We start from the raw sequence: 17,150 nt of genomic DNA, 5'->3' as shown, positions 1-17,150 counted from the left end.
AAACTTTTTGGAGAATTATTTTGGAATAAAAAAAATACTGGAACCAAGACCCACTAGGGGGGCAGCAGCCCACAAGGCACCAAGGCGCGCCACCCCCCTCTGCCGTGCCCTGGTGGGTAGTGGGGCCCACAAGGCTTCGCTGACCCTAACTCCGACAATATAAAATCCCGTGTTTCTAGAAAAAAATAGGAGAAGAAGCCACCGCTACCTCCTGTTCTTCATTGGGAGACCAGATCTGGAGCCCATCGGGCTCCGAAGAGGGAGATCTTTGGTCTTCGTCATCACTAACCGTCCTCCATCACCAATTTCATGATGCTCACCGCCGGGAGTGAGTAATTCCTTCATAGGCTTGCTGGTTGGTGAGGAGTTGGATGAGATTCATCATGTAGTCGAGTTAGTTTTGTTAGGGATTGATCCCTAGTATCCACTATGTTCTGAGATTGATGTGGCTATGACTATGCTATGCCTAATGCTTGTAACTAGGGTCTGAGTGCCATGATTTCAGATCTAAACCGTTTATGTTTTCACCATTATATGATATCTATGTCCGTGATCCGGTCTTGCAAGTTATATGCACCTACTATGTGTTATGATCTGTAAACCCCAAGGGGACAATAATTGGGATACTTTCCGGTGATGACCGTAGTTTGAGGAGTTCATGTATTCACTATGTCTTAATGCTTTGTTCTGGTTCTCTGTTAAAAGGAGGCCTTAATATTGCTTAGTTTCCTTATGGACCCCACTGCCATGGGAGGGTAGGTCAAAAGATGTCATGAAAGTTCTTTTCCATATGCACGTATGGCTATCTACGGAATACATGCCTACATTATATTTATGAACTGGAGCTAGTTCTGTGTCGCCCTAGGTTATGACTGTTATATGATGAATATTATCCAACGTAAACACCGATCCAATGCCTACGAGTTTTCCACATATTGTTCTTGCTAAGTTACTGTTACAACTGCTACAAAACTGTTACTGCTATCACCGTTACCACTGTTACCGTTACTACCACTATTAAACCATCATATTACTGTGCCATTGATCACTTTGCTATAGATATTTAATCTCCAAGTGTGGTTGAATTGACAACTCAACTGCTAATACTTACAAATATTCTTTGGCTCCCCTTGTGTCAAATCTATAAATTTGATTTGAATACTCTACCCTCGAAAACTGTTGCGACCCCCTATACTTGTGAGTTACCACCCCTTAGGAATAACCCCGTCTATAGCCAATGAGTCGGGCGAGGTCTCATTGCTGAAATCGACTGTACATCATCAGGATAGATTCCGACTAATTTTTGAACTCAAAGAGTCGCTGGTTGGTCAACCGAGAGACCTCGACGGACTCTTTTGATCATACCTACTGGAGGTGAAGGACGAGCAATTTGAAAAAAACACATGGTGATACCCGTTTTCAATCTCTGCGGGAGAGGATAGCCCGGGCCTGACTGTGTGTGTATCATCAAATTTCGGGTGGTGGTCTGAGACGCCCGGGCATGATTTGATCAAGTTTCCCAGTCAATAATCCTTTATGTGGAACATCGATCAAACATCTTCCTTGTGAACCAAGTTTGCATAGCCAAGCATTCAGTTTTTCTTGTGAGAAATCCGACTTGTGCCACGGGGGATGTCCTGGGTGCTCCTTGCTCTACACATGGTGGATTTGTGACGAGTTTCGCTTCACTCGGTTTTCATCGAATGCCCTGGGAGTCAAATTGATGAGAGATCTTTGAGTTGACTGAATACTTCCTACGACTCGAAGGTGAATCGTCAAAAAGTCATCATTGTGAATCTTTCTAAGTTGTCATGTCATAATATTTTGTATGTTGACAGACCTCTGACTCCTTTTTGATAGTGGACTCCTCGTCTTCTGTGATCTGATTGACGTTTTGCGTGTTAGTGGTTTCAAATGTTGGCTGCATGGATTCCCGCACGCGTGATTAAAATTTTGACCTCCTTTTTGGATGTGTGTTGCGAGCTTCTGGCGATGGTTCATAGTATTCCCACTATAATTTTTTTGTTGAATATGTGAATTTTGAGAAACCATGGAAATCCAAATAACATAAACATTAGCGGATATAGTAATGAGAGTTAGCATTTAGAAATTATATTGGTGTTGCTGAAGTTTTGGTGCATGGATTTTTTTTCATAGTGAAGATGATAATCCCATGACTGAGGTGTATAAAAGCACCACTTTGTATGATGAAAATTGATAAAAGTGCCATGCGACCAAATTTTCATCCCTTGTTAGAGAACTTTCTACAACTTCAGAGAAAAACCACCCAATGCACTTCAGGTGATTTGTTGTGCTCTGTCAAAAATACCACACTGGGATTTCTTTCTCAGTTAAAGGCATGGCGAGGGAATCATCTTCCCTATGTAAACTATTAGGTGTGTCAGTAATGTGGTACAATGATGTGCATATGTGGGAGAACATTGTAGTAAACTGAAGGTGTATATTTTGTCAATTGGTCCCCTTTCCATATGAAAGCTGGAGAGTACACCTCTTTCGATGTCCACCAGTTACAAATAACCACTAGTTCAAATTATTTGATGCATCTATATTTAAATCGAATGATATCCTTACTATGTGTCGGAGCTAAATCCGGCAGATCACTCGGTAGAGTATCCGATCTAGGATACTTGGCGAGATGGTAACAAGGATAAGGGTTTTTACCCAGGTTCGGGATCTCATTGTGGAGATAATACCCAATGTCCTGCTCTTTGCTTTATTGCGTTGGGGTGTATACAGAGTGCAAAGTACTGAGAGATTCTAATATGTAAGATCTATTCTGCGATGAGGCCGACCCTCGGCTTATATAGCATACTGGGGGTCCTAGGATTTACACAACTAGGTCGACTACGTCCAAGAAGGTAGAACTATCCATGACCCCGTATTCTTATCTGTACGTTAAGCCCTACGGAATTGCCATTACATCACCGTGGGCCACGCAAAGTGGCCCAGGACAGAACTGAAGGGTCCTCAGTTCGGCCCACTAGTTTAGGAACCGACGTCACTAGAGGCCCCTTAGCCGGGACACCGTCACTAATTCTATAATCATGAGTGTTATAAGGAAAAATCTGATCCCCGTCCCACGTGTTGCCTCTAAGGCGACACAGGCAAAAACCAAGATTGAGTGTTGTCAACCCCCTGGTCGCCCTTCCTCCCATCGCCATTGTTAGAGTAGTCTACTAGGTAAGAACTCACAGAGGAAGGTGACAAATATTTCTCCTCGTTACGTGACGGGGGTTCGCGGTGGGGGAAGCTTGCTCCTCTTCTATTGTGAAACTAGACGATAAAGGCACGCATTGCCGCGCCCGCTTACTATTAAAAGAATTAATAAATCTAAAAATATAGTAGCAACCATATATGTTGATCTTAGTTCATTTACATAATCAACGAGTGGCGGCGATTTGCCCAAATATTTGCTGACAACACATCAAGAACAAACTCCAACATACTTGTTGTTGCAGCATATTAAATAATTAATTATAGAGGATCTGAACTCCACCAGCTAAACAAGAGCACTGAGTATGATCCCAAGTTCACAAGTAATTGGTTGGGTGGAGTTCTAGTATACAAGTAACCTGAATATTTATTGTCCCTTCCAACGTGTTTGAGTTCAGAATGGAACACATGACTACAAAAATGCCTATCAGCGAGGGGAGAAGGCAGTGCCATAGTGGGAGTGGAGATGTGTTGCACTTCCATCATGGTCGGGGTGAGTGGCGGGGTGGCGCGTTGTGTCCTCCTCCTCTGTTTTCTAGAGTCGTTTGACGCCATAGCCTACTCCTCGTTCCCGTTGCTGCTGACATGCACCCTCTCCAGCATATCGTCGTCGTAGTCCTGATTCCACACACACACACACACAAGAGTAGGTATCTGCACCTATGCAAACCGAGAAAATGTGATGAGGAAGAAACCAAAATTTCTGCAAGCAAGGAGGGGAAACATAAATGTCAACCATGGCTGCTCAGGAAGCAACAAGAGGAAACATATAGATCAAAGCATAAATAGACTCATGAAGCAGGGAATAGAAGGTGGGTAGTCTAGAAACAACCATCCACTATAACCGAAAGGGAGAGAATGGAAGGGCAGCGGCAGCACACCTTGTATATGCCATTAATGGTAGGAAGAAACGACGACGACTCAACCATCTCCTTTGCCCACGCCGCCACTCCGCCTGCTTTTTCTTTTGAGGGATTACTTTTCTCGTCGAGCCGCTTTGTGTGTCGACCTGGATCACAACAAACTTGATGGCTCGGTTACAATTTCGGCCCGGATGATTAGGCGAAGCCTAGGTCGCTCTCGAGAGTAGCGGCCCAGAGACGTTGGCCCGGTCATGAGTGGTGAACGAAAACGGCCTTGGGGATGCATCGAGTGACCGGCAGATCTGGTGCATTCGTAGGCTTGATCCAACTGTCAGCGAGCCAAAGCACTGTGGTGGCTCGTATCTCGCCCGTTATAGTGTTTCTTAATGGCTTTCGATGATGTGGGTGTTTGCCAGGTAGTGTCTTCATTGGGTGGTAGCTGCGGTAGCAATGTTGGGCACATAACCCCACGGTATGACCCGCCTAGTTGGGCGGGTTATTCAATGGTGGCTGATGAGTAAGACTCAAGATGGGTTGTGACGTTCAAGCCCTCAAGGCCTGTAGGGTGTCTCATAGAATGGGTTGACTCAGGGCCCAGTACTTGAAGGTGGCGCGGTCGAGGGCTCCAGTTTGACAGCTCCTTCCCACGAGTTGTGGCGGAGTGATAGCCCCCTCATGGCCCTATAGGGGTTCATCCTCACATGAGTTAGTTGTGTGTCGGCCTTTGGCCGCTACTGTGGTAGCGTGACACTGGATCTGGCCATTTCGATCGGCACGTGCTAATGGTGAGGTTTGTGAATTTGGGGTGGAGATGGTGTCGTTGCCAATCAGCAGATGCGCGGGATATCGAGTTGGTGGCGCTCGGGTCACGAACTGCATGGTGTGGAGGGGCGGGCTGCTTCGGGGGAGCACCTACCTGGATTTCTCAGCACCAACTATGAGGCGCTTGCAAGTGTCACTTTCCTCGCTGGGTTTTCGGCCTAGAGCTCCTTTTCTTCATCTACCCCAAGGTCCTTTTACGCGAAAGCCTAAGACACATGTCTTGGTTGATCGGCGACGGCATCTCCTAGTCGCTGCCTCCTTTAGGGTGTGTCCTTGAAGGTCATCAATCTCGTTCGTGCTTTCCTGGAGCAACATGGTTTGGTAGACGACTTTCTGACATGTCCACATGTCTTTGGGCTTTGTTCATTGCTTTGGAGTCGAAGTTGTTGTGGCTGGGTTCGGGCGGCGGAGATGAAGAGCGATGGGTGTCTAGTTGCGAGGATCCTTTTCAGTGTAACCCTGGCATACATTCCCTTTGTCGCTCGCGTTCAGAATCAGAGTTGTCTTGCCGCTGGTGCGTGTGGTCAGTTGTTTGGCATAGGCCGACGTGGACTTCAGGCGACTGCTCTGGTGTCGACCTTGTAGATTGTTTGATGCAGTAGAGTTGGAGTCGGTTGCTCGGGAGAAGCGATGAAGATGACTCTTGCAGGCAACCACAACGGTGGTCATCCTCTCGGTAGTGTGTGGTGTGCATATGCAGTGGCGGAGCTTCTTGGGGGCCAACCTGGGCCATGCCCCGCCCCCCCCCCCCCCCCCCAGGTCACAAGAAAACATCTATTATATATTTCTTTGTATTAGGCATGTTTTCAACTAAAAATCAGCCAAAATAGTTACATTTGCCCCCCCTCCAGCCCACAGCCCCCCCCCCCCATAGTTTCGGCTCAAGCTCCGCCACTGTGCATATGGGTAGCGAGAATGGCCGATGGTGCCCAGTATTTTGGGCATGTTGTATCTGTTTTGGTCTATTTTTCGCTAATTAACCAAACAATTATTTTCTTCTCCGAATGGAAACCCATGTTCGTCCGTTCAGACTTAACGGCGGTGGCGCTTTGCGCCATTTCCCTACTAGGGGCATGTCGTGGAGCTCAGGTGCATTCAATTGTGGCATACTGTCGTCTTCATGCTCTCCCGTGGTCATGCTCGGTAGCAATGTCATGGAGTGCACTTGTGTGTTTCTTCAGATGTGATTTCTGTTGTTTGATTTTCTTTGATCTGCTATGTAAAAGGGCTCTATTATCTTATATCATTCGGCAGTGTGACTTTATGTAAAAAGCGGAAGAAAGCCTATTTCTTTTCTCATAGCAGTTTGGCAACCGTCTGGCTACCTTATAGCAGTCATTGCCGCCAAATTCCGTGATCCACTGCCCGTACCGTCTGGCTACCCACGTTCTATGCGCCAGGGCGATCATGTACTACCGTCCTACCCATGAACAAATAGCCTCTGTCAACTTGGTACTGTTCGAGCCACATGCAGACAATTGCGGAGACTGTGAGGCCAGTTCGGACCCCGTAGGTGCGGCCATTACGCGATGGACATGAAGAGCATTCAAGCGCGTGGTAATGGTGGCTTCCCTTTCTGCTCCACCGTGCCCCGTACGTAGGGTACTCTCTTTTAAGGCTCTCTTTATTTATTTATTTTTTAAGATATTATGGATCTGGCTCTTTTTTTTAACACGGTACAGACGTAAGCGCTCATACATACGCGCATATACTCATCCATATGAACGCACATACGCACATCCTATCCATATGAGCACCTTCGAAAGAATGAGTCAGCATATCATCTTGGGATTTATGAAGTCACCGTAGGTGTCTCGTCGTTGCCGAAAATCCTAAAATAAATCGAGAAATAATGCGAACACCAGGACTTGTTGGCCGGGATATCACGGTCCCTCTAATTATCCAACCATAGATTGGTTCGCTGAGATGGCTTGTTTTTTCAAGATGCCACAGTACACCGAACCAACCTGTGGTTGGATGGTTAGATAACTAATGGTATCCCACCAAGGTTCAAGTCTTGATACTCGTATTCTTTTTGGATTTATTTTAGTATTTTCGGTGATGCTCGTTCAGTGAAAGAAAACGTTTTTGTTGATTACGAGAAGCCTGCGGTGTTGTAAAATCTCAAGATGGTATGTAGGCTCAGTTCCTCAAAGGTGCTCATAGAGGTTGTGTGTGCGTATATGCGTTTATAGGGATGAGTATATGCGTGTATATATGAGCGCTTGTGTATGTATTGTGTAAAAAAAAGCCTCAATACAGTTAGTTCTTTTTCTTTTTTGAGTGGGGTCAGTACAGTTGGGTAATAGTGGGCTAGTAGTACGAAGAAATTGTTGACACAGTAGCAACAGTCACGTGCTTGAAAAGGAAAAAGTAGACATGGTACTTACGTCGCGTCAATATTTCACGGTGCCCTAAAATGAAGAAGCAACAAACCACCATAGATCAGCTAGCTTTGGAGATTAAGCGCGCGTTTGGTTACCTGCTTTTTTTTTACCTCTTTGCATGTTCTAGTTGGATGTGATTGCGCAAATTCTGCATGTTAAATTGTTGATTTGTTGCTTGCATCCCTTTTAGTCTGCGGGCTTGTTTCAACATAAACACAAGTTTGATTGTTTGCTTAAATCAAGGACAATTGTGTGGTAATCTTCTCTCCGATGTGGTAAGGTTACCATAGACACACATGGATAGTTAACAACAAAACTAGAGCAAACAGAACAAATTTAGGCACACATAAGTCTTAACCACGCATAGAGGTTTAACATAGTACGGTAAATTTTAAACGAAGGGCACCACAATAATATAGTCTTAAACCAATAACCAACAAGGAACGGGCAACAAGAGCTCTCTAGGCAGTCACGGCGAAGGCTTCGTCGTGCTTCTTGCACTCTCCACGTTGTTGTCCTTCACGACGATCAACTTCATGGTGTCGGGGGTCAGCAACTTGAAGGTCATCATGTATCTGATCATGATCTGGTGAACGGCGGCGAAGGTGGCCAAACCCTGATCAAGGGTGACCCTGCCATCGAGCACCCTGATCATGACCCTCCACAACCGGTGTTTGTCTTGAGTTTGAACTCCTTAGGGACGGCGGGGGGAGTGCTTCACGAACTCCAGAGGCAATGGGAGACTCTCCAGCTTTGGAGCAAGGATAACCTTGTAGAAGTGGCTTGGTACTAACTCCTCATCATAGTATCCGTAGTTCGTCCACTTGGCACTCGGGTGATCCTGCACCGGCATGTCGAATAATGGCGGCACGGCCTCCTTGCCCTTCTCCAATGGTGGCACGACCTCCTTGCCCTTGTTGGCCTGCATTATGAACAACACACAGTTCAAAGGCCAACATTCATTCCTATCGGCCTAATGCTCCTATGTTAACCCACACTACTTACCCAGCACTGCACTCTAACCCTCTCTGTTTCACCACCTCTCCCTCACCATGAAATCCAACCCCAACCCTTTCCTCTAGGGCATTGGATGGAGGGCCTTCTTCTTTGGGTGGTCGCTCGGAGACCGCGTGAAGTTTAAGAACACCATGGAAGTGTGCTCGAACTTCAGCAGCATCAAAGACATGCACAAGGAGCTGGCGCTGTGATTGAGATGGCTATGACGGATAAGCTGAAGACACTGATTCCTGACCCAGACAAGGGTGCAATGTCAGTGGACATCTGCGTTGGGCCACGAATCAGGTAGACTCCAGTGACGTTGGACAGAGGGCAAGATGGGCCAAGTACAGGGAGTACAAGGTGCCACAGTGTATTGGACTAGGACGTTGGTGTCGCCGGAAGGCAACAACGATGCGGTGCAGATGGTGGCCAGGGCGCCGGCGTAAGGCGACCATGCAAGACCCACCGTTCTTGACGAAGACGATGAGGATGAGACTGCGGGTGCCGCGGTGGTGGAAGAAAAGAAGATGGCTATGCCCCCCGCCGCTCGACACAACTCCGAGGTCGCCACGGCTAGGATTAGGTGCTTCTAAACAAGTTTGTACCCCAATCCCCACCCCAAATGTAATCAAAAGATGACTGTAAGAACCCTAGAAGCCATCGGTGCAGAACTGATGGACTCGAGGGTTCATCGGTAGTGTTTCCACTAAACTAATCCCCCACCCCCGATGTGTGTTCCATCCCCTCCCTAATGCTTCAACCCTATCTGCAAATCAAAATCTACCACGACTCAGAAATAGTAAATCGAGAGACAAGGTAAGGGCTTACCGCCATGACTCATCCGTTGGTCAATCTGATGCTCGCCGCCGTATTGGATCATCTTGCAGTCGCTCCGGTGGTCACCCCGCCAGTGTGAGTGGGGAAGAGGGGAGAGAGCGGTGAGGAAGGAGGGTGAGGGTAATTTATGATGCGGCTTCGGGAAACAAGCGACGTCTCGAGACCACATCCACGTGTGCAACTGCACACGCCGATGTGCCCAGGGCAGCATCGCTCAGGCCTGGCTCTGGGAAAATGGTCAATTCGAGCGTTCCTCTGGATGTCCAGAGATACTTTAAGTTTTGTGCGGGACAACTTTTAGATGCGAACCGAGCAACCAAACAGGCTGAAAACTGCCTGCGCGGGCCTGACCGAGCCTAATGTAGGTAACTGAATGCGTACTAAGGCCCTGATGGATGAGCAAGATTTTATTCCATGGAGCTTCACCATGAACAAAATAGAGTAGCAGATTGTTTGGTACTCCCTCCGTCTCATAATGTAAGACGTTTTTTGACACTAGTGTAGTGTCAAAAAATGTCTTACATTATGGGATGGAGGGAGTAAGTTATAGCCGCACTAAATATAGCATTGTTGTTTCCCTACACCGAGGGCCTCATGTATCGAGGATCTCTTGCCTCTTGACTGTAACTCTTTCATTTTGGAATAAAACTCCTACCCCACAAACACACACGCACGCGCGTGATATGTCTCCAACGTATCGATAATTTATCAAGTATTTATGCCATGTTTATATTATTTTTTATGATTTTGGTGCACTTTTACATGATTTAAATGGAACTAATCCAGACTGACGCTGTTTTCAACAGAGTGCGGTGCTGTTATTTTTTGTGCAGAAATAAAAGTTCTCGGATTGGGCCGAAAATTTATGGTAAATTTTTATGGACAAAAGAGACTCTTGAAGCTTCGAGGAACGACTAGAAAAGCCGCGAGGACACGACAAGCTCAAGGGGCGCGGTGCCCCCTAGGGCGCTCCTATCGAGCTTGTCGCTTCCTCGTGGACCCCCTTGACATGAAATCGACGACAAAAATTCCTATAAATATAGAAAACTCCAGAAAGAAACCTAGAACTTTCGCTCCGCCGTCACAAGCCTCTGTTCCGAAGCGATCTCATCCGGAGCCTTGTTTCGGCACGCTGCCAGAGGGCAAAATCATCATCGGATGCCATCTTCATCATCCCGACGGTCTCCATGACGAGGAGGAAATCTTCGTCTGCTACAAGATGGCCTAGTTATTTTTTCAAGTTTTGGGTTGAAAGGACGAAATATCGTTTGTTTTATGTAAATTATGTCAGAACTTATGTGAATTCCGTCATGTTTGCATGAAATTCGTCCCGCTTACTTAAATGTAGTTTGAAATGTATGCGGGCAATGATTGGATGGGCGTCTTCCAAACACGTCTACGGACAAATATAATGTCCATTTTTATGGACGGTGTTCGAGATGTCGTTAGACCACATGAGTTGTTTCCAAATTCTTATCAGAATAAGGGCATCTCCAACGCTGACCCCCTAAACGGGACACCGCATCTGTCCGTGGACCGGGGAGGGGGGAGCAGTCCGCTGACATGGATGCGGGATGTGGCTATCCAAAGCTATCTGCATACATCCACCACCTATTCCTTTTTAAGTCCGCACGCTTAAAATAGTCGCATATCTAGTTCCAGTTTAGATAAAAAAATGTTTAAATCTGCAAATCTTATTTAAATATTACAATCAAACAAAGTATTCAAATTATAATAGTTCAAACTTGAATTTAACTAGCACATATGTACTAGTTGTCCCCTTTAACCACCCAGAAATTCTCAATAAAATCTTTCTTCAGTTTCTCATGAGTTGCTCGATGCCAAATTTGTTGATGCATTTGAATAAACTCATCAAATATGGGCGGATTCTGCTCTAGAAGTTTGATAGGATCACCATGTTCTCAAATTCAAGAGCTACGGTAGAATCCCCACCCTCATCCTCCACGATCATGTTGTGCGTGATCACACAACATGTCATCACCTCCCACCAGGGCTTCGGATCCCATTGTTTAGCAGGTCTATGTAAAACGACAAAACGTGCTTGCAGAACTTCAGATGCCCTCCCAACATCCTTTCTAGCTGCTTCTTGTTTTTGGGTAAAGTGAGACTTTTTTTGGCCAAGTGGTTCAGAGATGGTCTTGACAAAGGTAACCCACGAAGGATAGATACCGTCAACCAAATAGTAGCCAATGTTTATTCGTGCCCATTGACAGTATAGTGGAAAGGCAGAGCTTTCCAGGCAGCCTAGCAAACAATGTTGATCGCTGCAACACATTGATGTCATTGTCAGACCTGGGCATATGCAAAACAAAACATGTCAAATCCAAAGATCTATGACGCAACTGCTTTAAGAATGATAGTGGGCTTCTTAACATGACCCTGATATTCCCTTTGTAGAGCTTTTGGGTAGTCCTTCCATCTCCAATGCATGCAGTCAAGAGATACGAGCAAACATGGCCACCCTCTAGCTTTAGACATTGCCAAGATACTCTTGGTGTATGTGACAGTTGGTTCTCTCAGGTACCAAGGTCCAAACACATAGACCACGGCAATAGGAAATCTTATCATGACATCTCCGCATGTGCTCTCAGACATCCGTAGGTTTTCTTCCCATGAATCAGCGGATGTGTCATATGTAAGCATCCGCAGTCCTGCCATGCACTTCTGGTATCCAGAAAACCCAATCCTTCCCACGACATCCTTGTTCAAGACGAAGTTGTCATCAAAGGATCGGAAGCCATGGTACAGACATCGAAGACATTTATTCGCTTCCAAAAGCGTTGGTGAAAATTGTCAGCGAATAGGGCATCAGGGGCAAAGTAGTTGTCCTGTTGTGGTTGCGGTTGAGCACTCGATGGCCCTTGATCGATCTCTTGAAATTGAGAACATGATCTTCTGCACGCTCCGCGTCAGGCCACCTGCGTCATCGCTGTCTCATTCGTGTAGTCCTCCTCGTCCGACAAGTCATTGGATGACTCAACATAGTGCTCTATATGTACTTCATATCCGAATCCGATGCTTTATAGAAGAAGGGACAAAAAGTTTAGCACATGCCTTTCACCGAACACTTACCAGTCATGGTGAGTAATGTAGGGCGGATATCACCTGTGCGGCGGACGGAGGAGAGGTGTGGAATGGCGGCCGAGAAAAAGCGGTATGGAGCCCTGGTGTAGCATTTGAGAAGACAGAGATGTCGAGTTCCGGCAAGGGTGTGGCAGGGCGGCCGGGGTGGTGGAGCGGCGGCGGAGGGCAAGAGAGAAAAGGATATAGAGAAAGATGAGAGGATGGAGGCACATGATCTGGAAGGGGTTTTGTGTGGGTCGATGGTGTCAGAGTCCCGCGTGGTCGCTGTCTGGACTCCCGCAAAGACTCCCTCGCTTTGTTTCGACTTTGCGGGTAAAAAGAGCGTTCGGATTGGTCGGCGGACCGATACAAATCCATGTTGGATGACTAATCAGGTTTGGACCGTTCAAATCCGTCGGCGGACCGATACAAATGCGTGTTGGATGGCTAATCAGATTCAGACCGTGCAGTCCGAACGGTTGGTTGTGGGCGGTTTGAGGATGCGCTTTGTAGATATCCTAAGTACTTAGCCAGTAGCAAGAATATTCAGGGGCTTAGGGCAGCAATTATCTGTAAGTGGCCTACAGTGACAGTAGTCTGTGAGAATGTATCCAGTGCACCAGTTCAATCTGTGCACCGGGTGCTCCGCGGGCTTTTGAGCCGTTGGATATAAATCTGAGGGATGGCAGTAGGCTGAAAGCTAGATTGGTTGAACATTTGCGAAAAAGACCTCATATTATTCTGAAAACAACCCGCACTTCACTCTTTCCTCTCCTGTTATTTAGTCTGTGTTCTTTCTTTCTTTCTTCAAATATAAATATGGTCATATATCTTGAACCACACATTCGAATTTGGTTTTTCTTTGACCACCATTTTTGTTTCGATGAGATGTTCGAAACAAGATCAGTGTTGAATATATTTTCTGAAATTTTGAATTTTTTTATTTTCAAATGTAACCGTGACATTTATACATTTTGTATAGAAACCTAGATTTATTCTATGTGTTTTTGAACTCTGGTTGTCCCACCACACGTTGATCCCACGCGCACATGCCTAAATTGAATTTTAATTTGAGTTCCACAAACAAAAGAAAATTCTAAAGCATATTCAACATTATCTTGTTTCAAATATCTCGTTAAGAAAAAGTTGACAGTCAAAACGGATTCAAAACCAGACATTCGGTTCAAAATATATGGAACTTTTGTGTTTTTGCCAAAAAATAACACACAAATTTATTGATGTGGGAATGGGATGTGAAGCGCAGGTTGAATGTTATAGTCTATAGGGTTGCTTATGTAAGTATGTTATAGTGCAACCTATGGCAAAATCTAGTCCATCGCTTTTTCATCTAATGCCCCAAAAGCCTGTGGAGCACCTGGTGCACAGATTGGGCTGGTGCATAGGATACATTCTCATCTATATATAACTCCGGCCGGCTGCCTTCCAACCAAAAATACACTTCCCTCTCAACCCAAAGGATCGACAACAGCCGTCACAATCGATCCCGCCTCCTTGGACTCCTCGACAATGGCGACTTCACTCCCGCTCAGCCTCCTAGCGCCGGTATACAGCTTTGTCTCCAGCCACCGCCTAAGCCTCGCCGCCTTCCCCTTCTCGGCCACGGCCGCGCTGCGCTTCACCGCCTGGCTCTACCCCACTGTAAGCAGCGCCGTCCATCACTGCACCCCACTCTATGCCGGCCTCACTTTGCTCGCCGTCGTACTAGTCCTCTACATCCGGTCGACCACGGTGCGCGCGGTGTACCTCGTGGACTACGCATGCTTCCGGCCGCCGGCCGCCCTCCGCGTGCCGCTCTCCAAGTACATCGAGCACACCGGGCTCGCGCCGTGCTTTGACGACAAGAGCGTCGGCTTCCAGTCGCGCCTCATCGAGCGCTCGGGCTTCGGTGAGGAGACATGCCTCCCGCCGGCCTGCCACGTCATCCCTCCGGAGAAGACCCTCAAGGCGGCCCGCGCCGAGGCCGAGCAAGGGATATTCTCCGCCGTCGATGCCGTTCTCGCCAAGACCGGCGTCCGCGCCGAGGACATCGGAGTGGTGGTGGTGAACTGCACGCTGTTCGCCCCAACGCCGTCCATGGCTGACATGGTAGTGCGCAGGTACGGGTTCCGCAGCGATGTCCGGTGCTTCAGCCTTTCCGGGATGGGGTGCAGCGCCGGGATAGCCGGCATCGGGCTGGCGGAGAACATCCTGCAGTGCGACAGCAGGTGCAAGTACGCGCTCGTGGTGTCCACGGAGATTCTCACCTCGGATTACTACTCCGGCAACGAGCGCGCGATGCTGCTGCAGAACTGCCTCTTCCGGATGGGCGCGTCCGCGGTGCTGCTCTCCACGTCCCCCGCGAGGGCGCGACACGCGCGGTACCGCCTGGCCCGGGTGGTGCGCACGCACGCGGGGCACGACGACCGCGCCTATGGGTGCGTGCAGCAGGAGGACGACGCGGCGGGCGAGCGCGGCATCGCGCTGTCCAAGGATGTCATGCCCGTGGCCGGCGACACGCTGAAGGCGCACATGACCACGCTCGGGCCCCTCGTGCTCCCGGCGTCGGAACTCCTTGCGTACGCGCTCTCGCTCGCGAGGCGCAGGCTGCTGCTCATGGCGGGGCAGAAGGACAGCAGCAAGCCGCGCGTCCCCGACTTCCGCATGGCGTTCGAGCACTTCTGCATCCACGCGGGCGGCCGTGCGGTGATCGACGAGCTGCAGCGCGGCCTCGGGCTGTCGGACAAGCAGGTGGAGCCGTCGCGCATGGCGCTGCACCGGTTCGGCAACACGTCGAGCAGCTCGACGTGGTACGAGCTGGCCTACCTGGAGGCCAAGTGCCGCGTGCGCAAGGGAGACCGTGTTTGGATGGTCGGGTTTGGTTCAGGGTTCAAGTGCAACAGCGCAGTGTGGGTGTGCATCCGGTCGCCGGTTCCTCTGGACAGCGGGCCATGGGAGGGCTGCATGCATCGTTACCCGGTGGCCGCGGATCAACGAGACTGATTTGCGTTGGTGGCCGTGTGCTCTGCTCCTCTGCTGTTTGAGAGACGATCCTTACTGTTTGAGAGACGAGTAGAATTATTATTAAGATGCCACGACTATATCGATAGAAATCGACTGAGAGATTTAGTAGTCCCGTTATTATTATTTTCAGTGTGAGAGACGAGTAGATGAACGGTGTCTTTTTCTGCATGCATGCCATGATTTATGATGGGATTTGAAGTGAATTGACCAGCTATGTACGTCTTGTGCAGATGCTCATCTCAACTTTTCTAATGTCCTTTTCCTCTTTGCTTTCCACAGCAAGATTGGAATAAGTAATTTACGGATGTTATTTTTGCAAAAAGTAAAATAATTTACGGGTATCCATTCCAACGAGCCATATCGTGCTAGTTCCGAGTTCCCCTTCCATTCTCGGTGCAACTTTTCATCTTGCCCTAATAATAAAGGATCCATTTTTTGCTAATAAAGGATCGATTGCTTCCGGTCGTACGTCATTATTAATTTTGTAGAAAAGTCTCTCTGCTTATTGGAGTTCAACCCGCAGTCCTTTTTTTGGGTGACTATATGAGATAACGTTTCGTTTTTGCGAAATGTTCCTGTAGTTTAGTATGTTCAACCCGCGGTCCTTTAGACATACATCACGCTGCAGGATCCCCTTCTTGTTCCCCACGTACGAACGGGCGCCGCCGCCAACTTCCTTGCTAAGTCCGCGACCGAAATCCACGCCACGAGCAGAGGTATCTGTTGAATCATAGATGGGCTTTAGGCCCATATGAACAATGATTTCTGGTTAATCTTGAGGCCCATGTATGAGATGGCAGGTGGTGGAAAGTTTAGTCCCATCTTACTAGTTGAGAAGAGTTGAGACTCCTTTATAAGGGCTGCTCTACCACTTGCCATTGGGAGCTTGGGAAGAGGAGTGGTACACGCGCGCTCCTCCTCCTCCGGCGCCCGCCTCGCCAAGCCTTGACGCGCGCGTGTCGCTGGCCTCTGCCTAGGCCCACGACGGCCTATATAAGAAGGCTCTGCCGAGTGGAGTGATCTAGTTCGGTTCACTCACTCCCTCTTGCGTAACCTAGCCATCATCTACTATTCCTCGCTCTGTGCTGCCTCCGGCGACCGCGTGCACGGTTGATCGAGAGAGCAGGTGCCTTCGGAACCCCGTCGTTTGAGATCGTGCCCGGGAGAATGGCAATAAGATTTTCGGGGAGCGTCTCGACGCGACTGCTCCCGATCCGTCCCTAGCTCTGTCCGCCTCTGCTTCCACTACTTCCCTTGCATCGACTGGCCGCCGCCGCCAAGAAGAAGGCCACGGACGAAGGTGAGGCTGCTGCCGCCGCCGCCGCATTGTCGGAGGGTATGATCTGTGCATCCCTCGTTTACTCGTACTTGTGAAAGCCGTATATGTGCTGATCATAGATGGTTCGCTTCTATATTATGTACGGGCTAGTATCACTACTAGGGAAAACCCTATGCACAGAACTTTAGCAGTAGCATGGGTCAGAAAAGCACGCTGGTGCTAATTAGCAGTAGCGCGCCAGAGGAAACCACGCTGCGGATAAAGATCTAGCAGTAGCGCGTCTTGCTGAACACACATTACTACTAAAATTCCCACGGCTTAGCCCATAGGCTACACATAGTAGTAGCGATCTATGACGAACCGCGCTACCGCTACGTCGTTTGTAGCAGCGCGTTTTAATATAAACTCGTTGCTGCTAAAGGTTATAAAATTAAATGGAAACAGAATGGAAAGGTAATTGAAAATGAAAGAAATAGAATAAGGTGAAAGGAAACAAATAAAATGTGAAGAAAACTAAATGGAAAAGGGAAAGACGAGAAAAGGAGTAGCAGTAGCGTGTATCAAAGAACGCGCTGTAGCTAAGATAGCAGCAACGCTTTTCCCGGAACGCGCTACTGCTACTTC

General features: G+C 48.1%; 1 protein-coding gene across 1 annotated transcript; it reads left to right on the top strand.

The window, feature by feature from the left end:
- The first annotated feature begins 13,690 nt into the window (after nucleotides 1-13,690).
- Nucleotides 13,691-15,499, top strand: LOC123162913 (3-ketoacyl-CoA synthase 6-like). Its single transcript, XM_044580685.1, has one exon. It carries the CDS (start codon nucleotides 13,754-13,756, stop codon nucleotides 15,224-15,226), a length of 1,473 nt encoding a protein of 490 aa, XP_044436620.1. The 5' UTR covers nucleotides 13,691-13,753; the 3' UTR covers nucleotides 15,227-15,499.
- Nucleotides 15,500-17,150: the final 1,651 nt, after the last annotated feature.

The sequence above is a fragment of the Triticum aestivum genome, chromosome 7B (assembly GCF_018294505.1).
Source record: "Triticum aestivum cultivar Chinese Spring chromosome 7B, IWGSC CS RefSeq v2.1, whole genome shotgun sequence".
In the NCBI taxonomy this organism is placed as follows: domain Eukaryota; kingdom Viridiplantae; phylum Streptophyta; class Magnoliopsida; order Poales; family Poaceae; genus Triticum; species Triticum aestivum.
Note: the sequence above shows the minus strand (reverse complement) of the source record. Positions and strands in the feature narration are given on the sequence as shown.

Bases quoted from the DNA above. Each gene is read 5' to 3' on its own strand.
- LOC123162913 (XM_044580685.1), top strand. From the start codon at position 13,754: ATGGCGACTTCACTCCCGCTCAGCCTCCTAGCGCCGGTATACAGCTTT.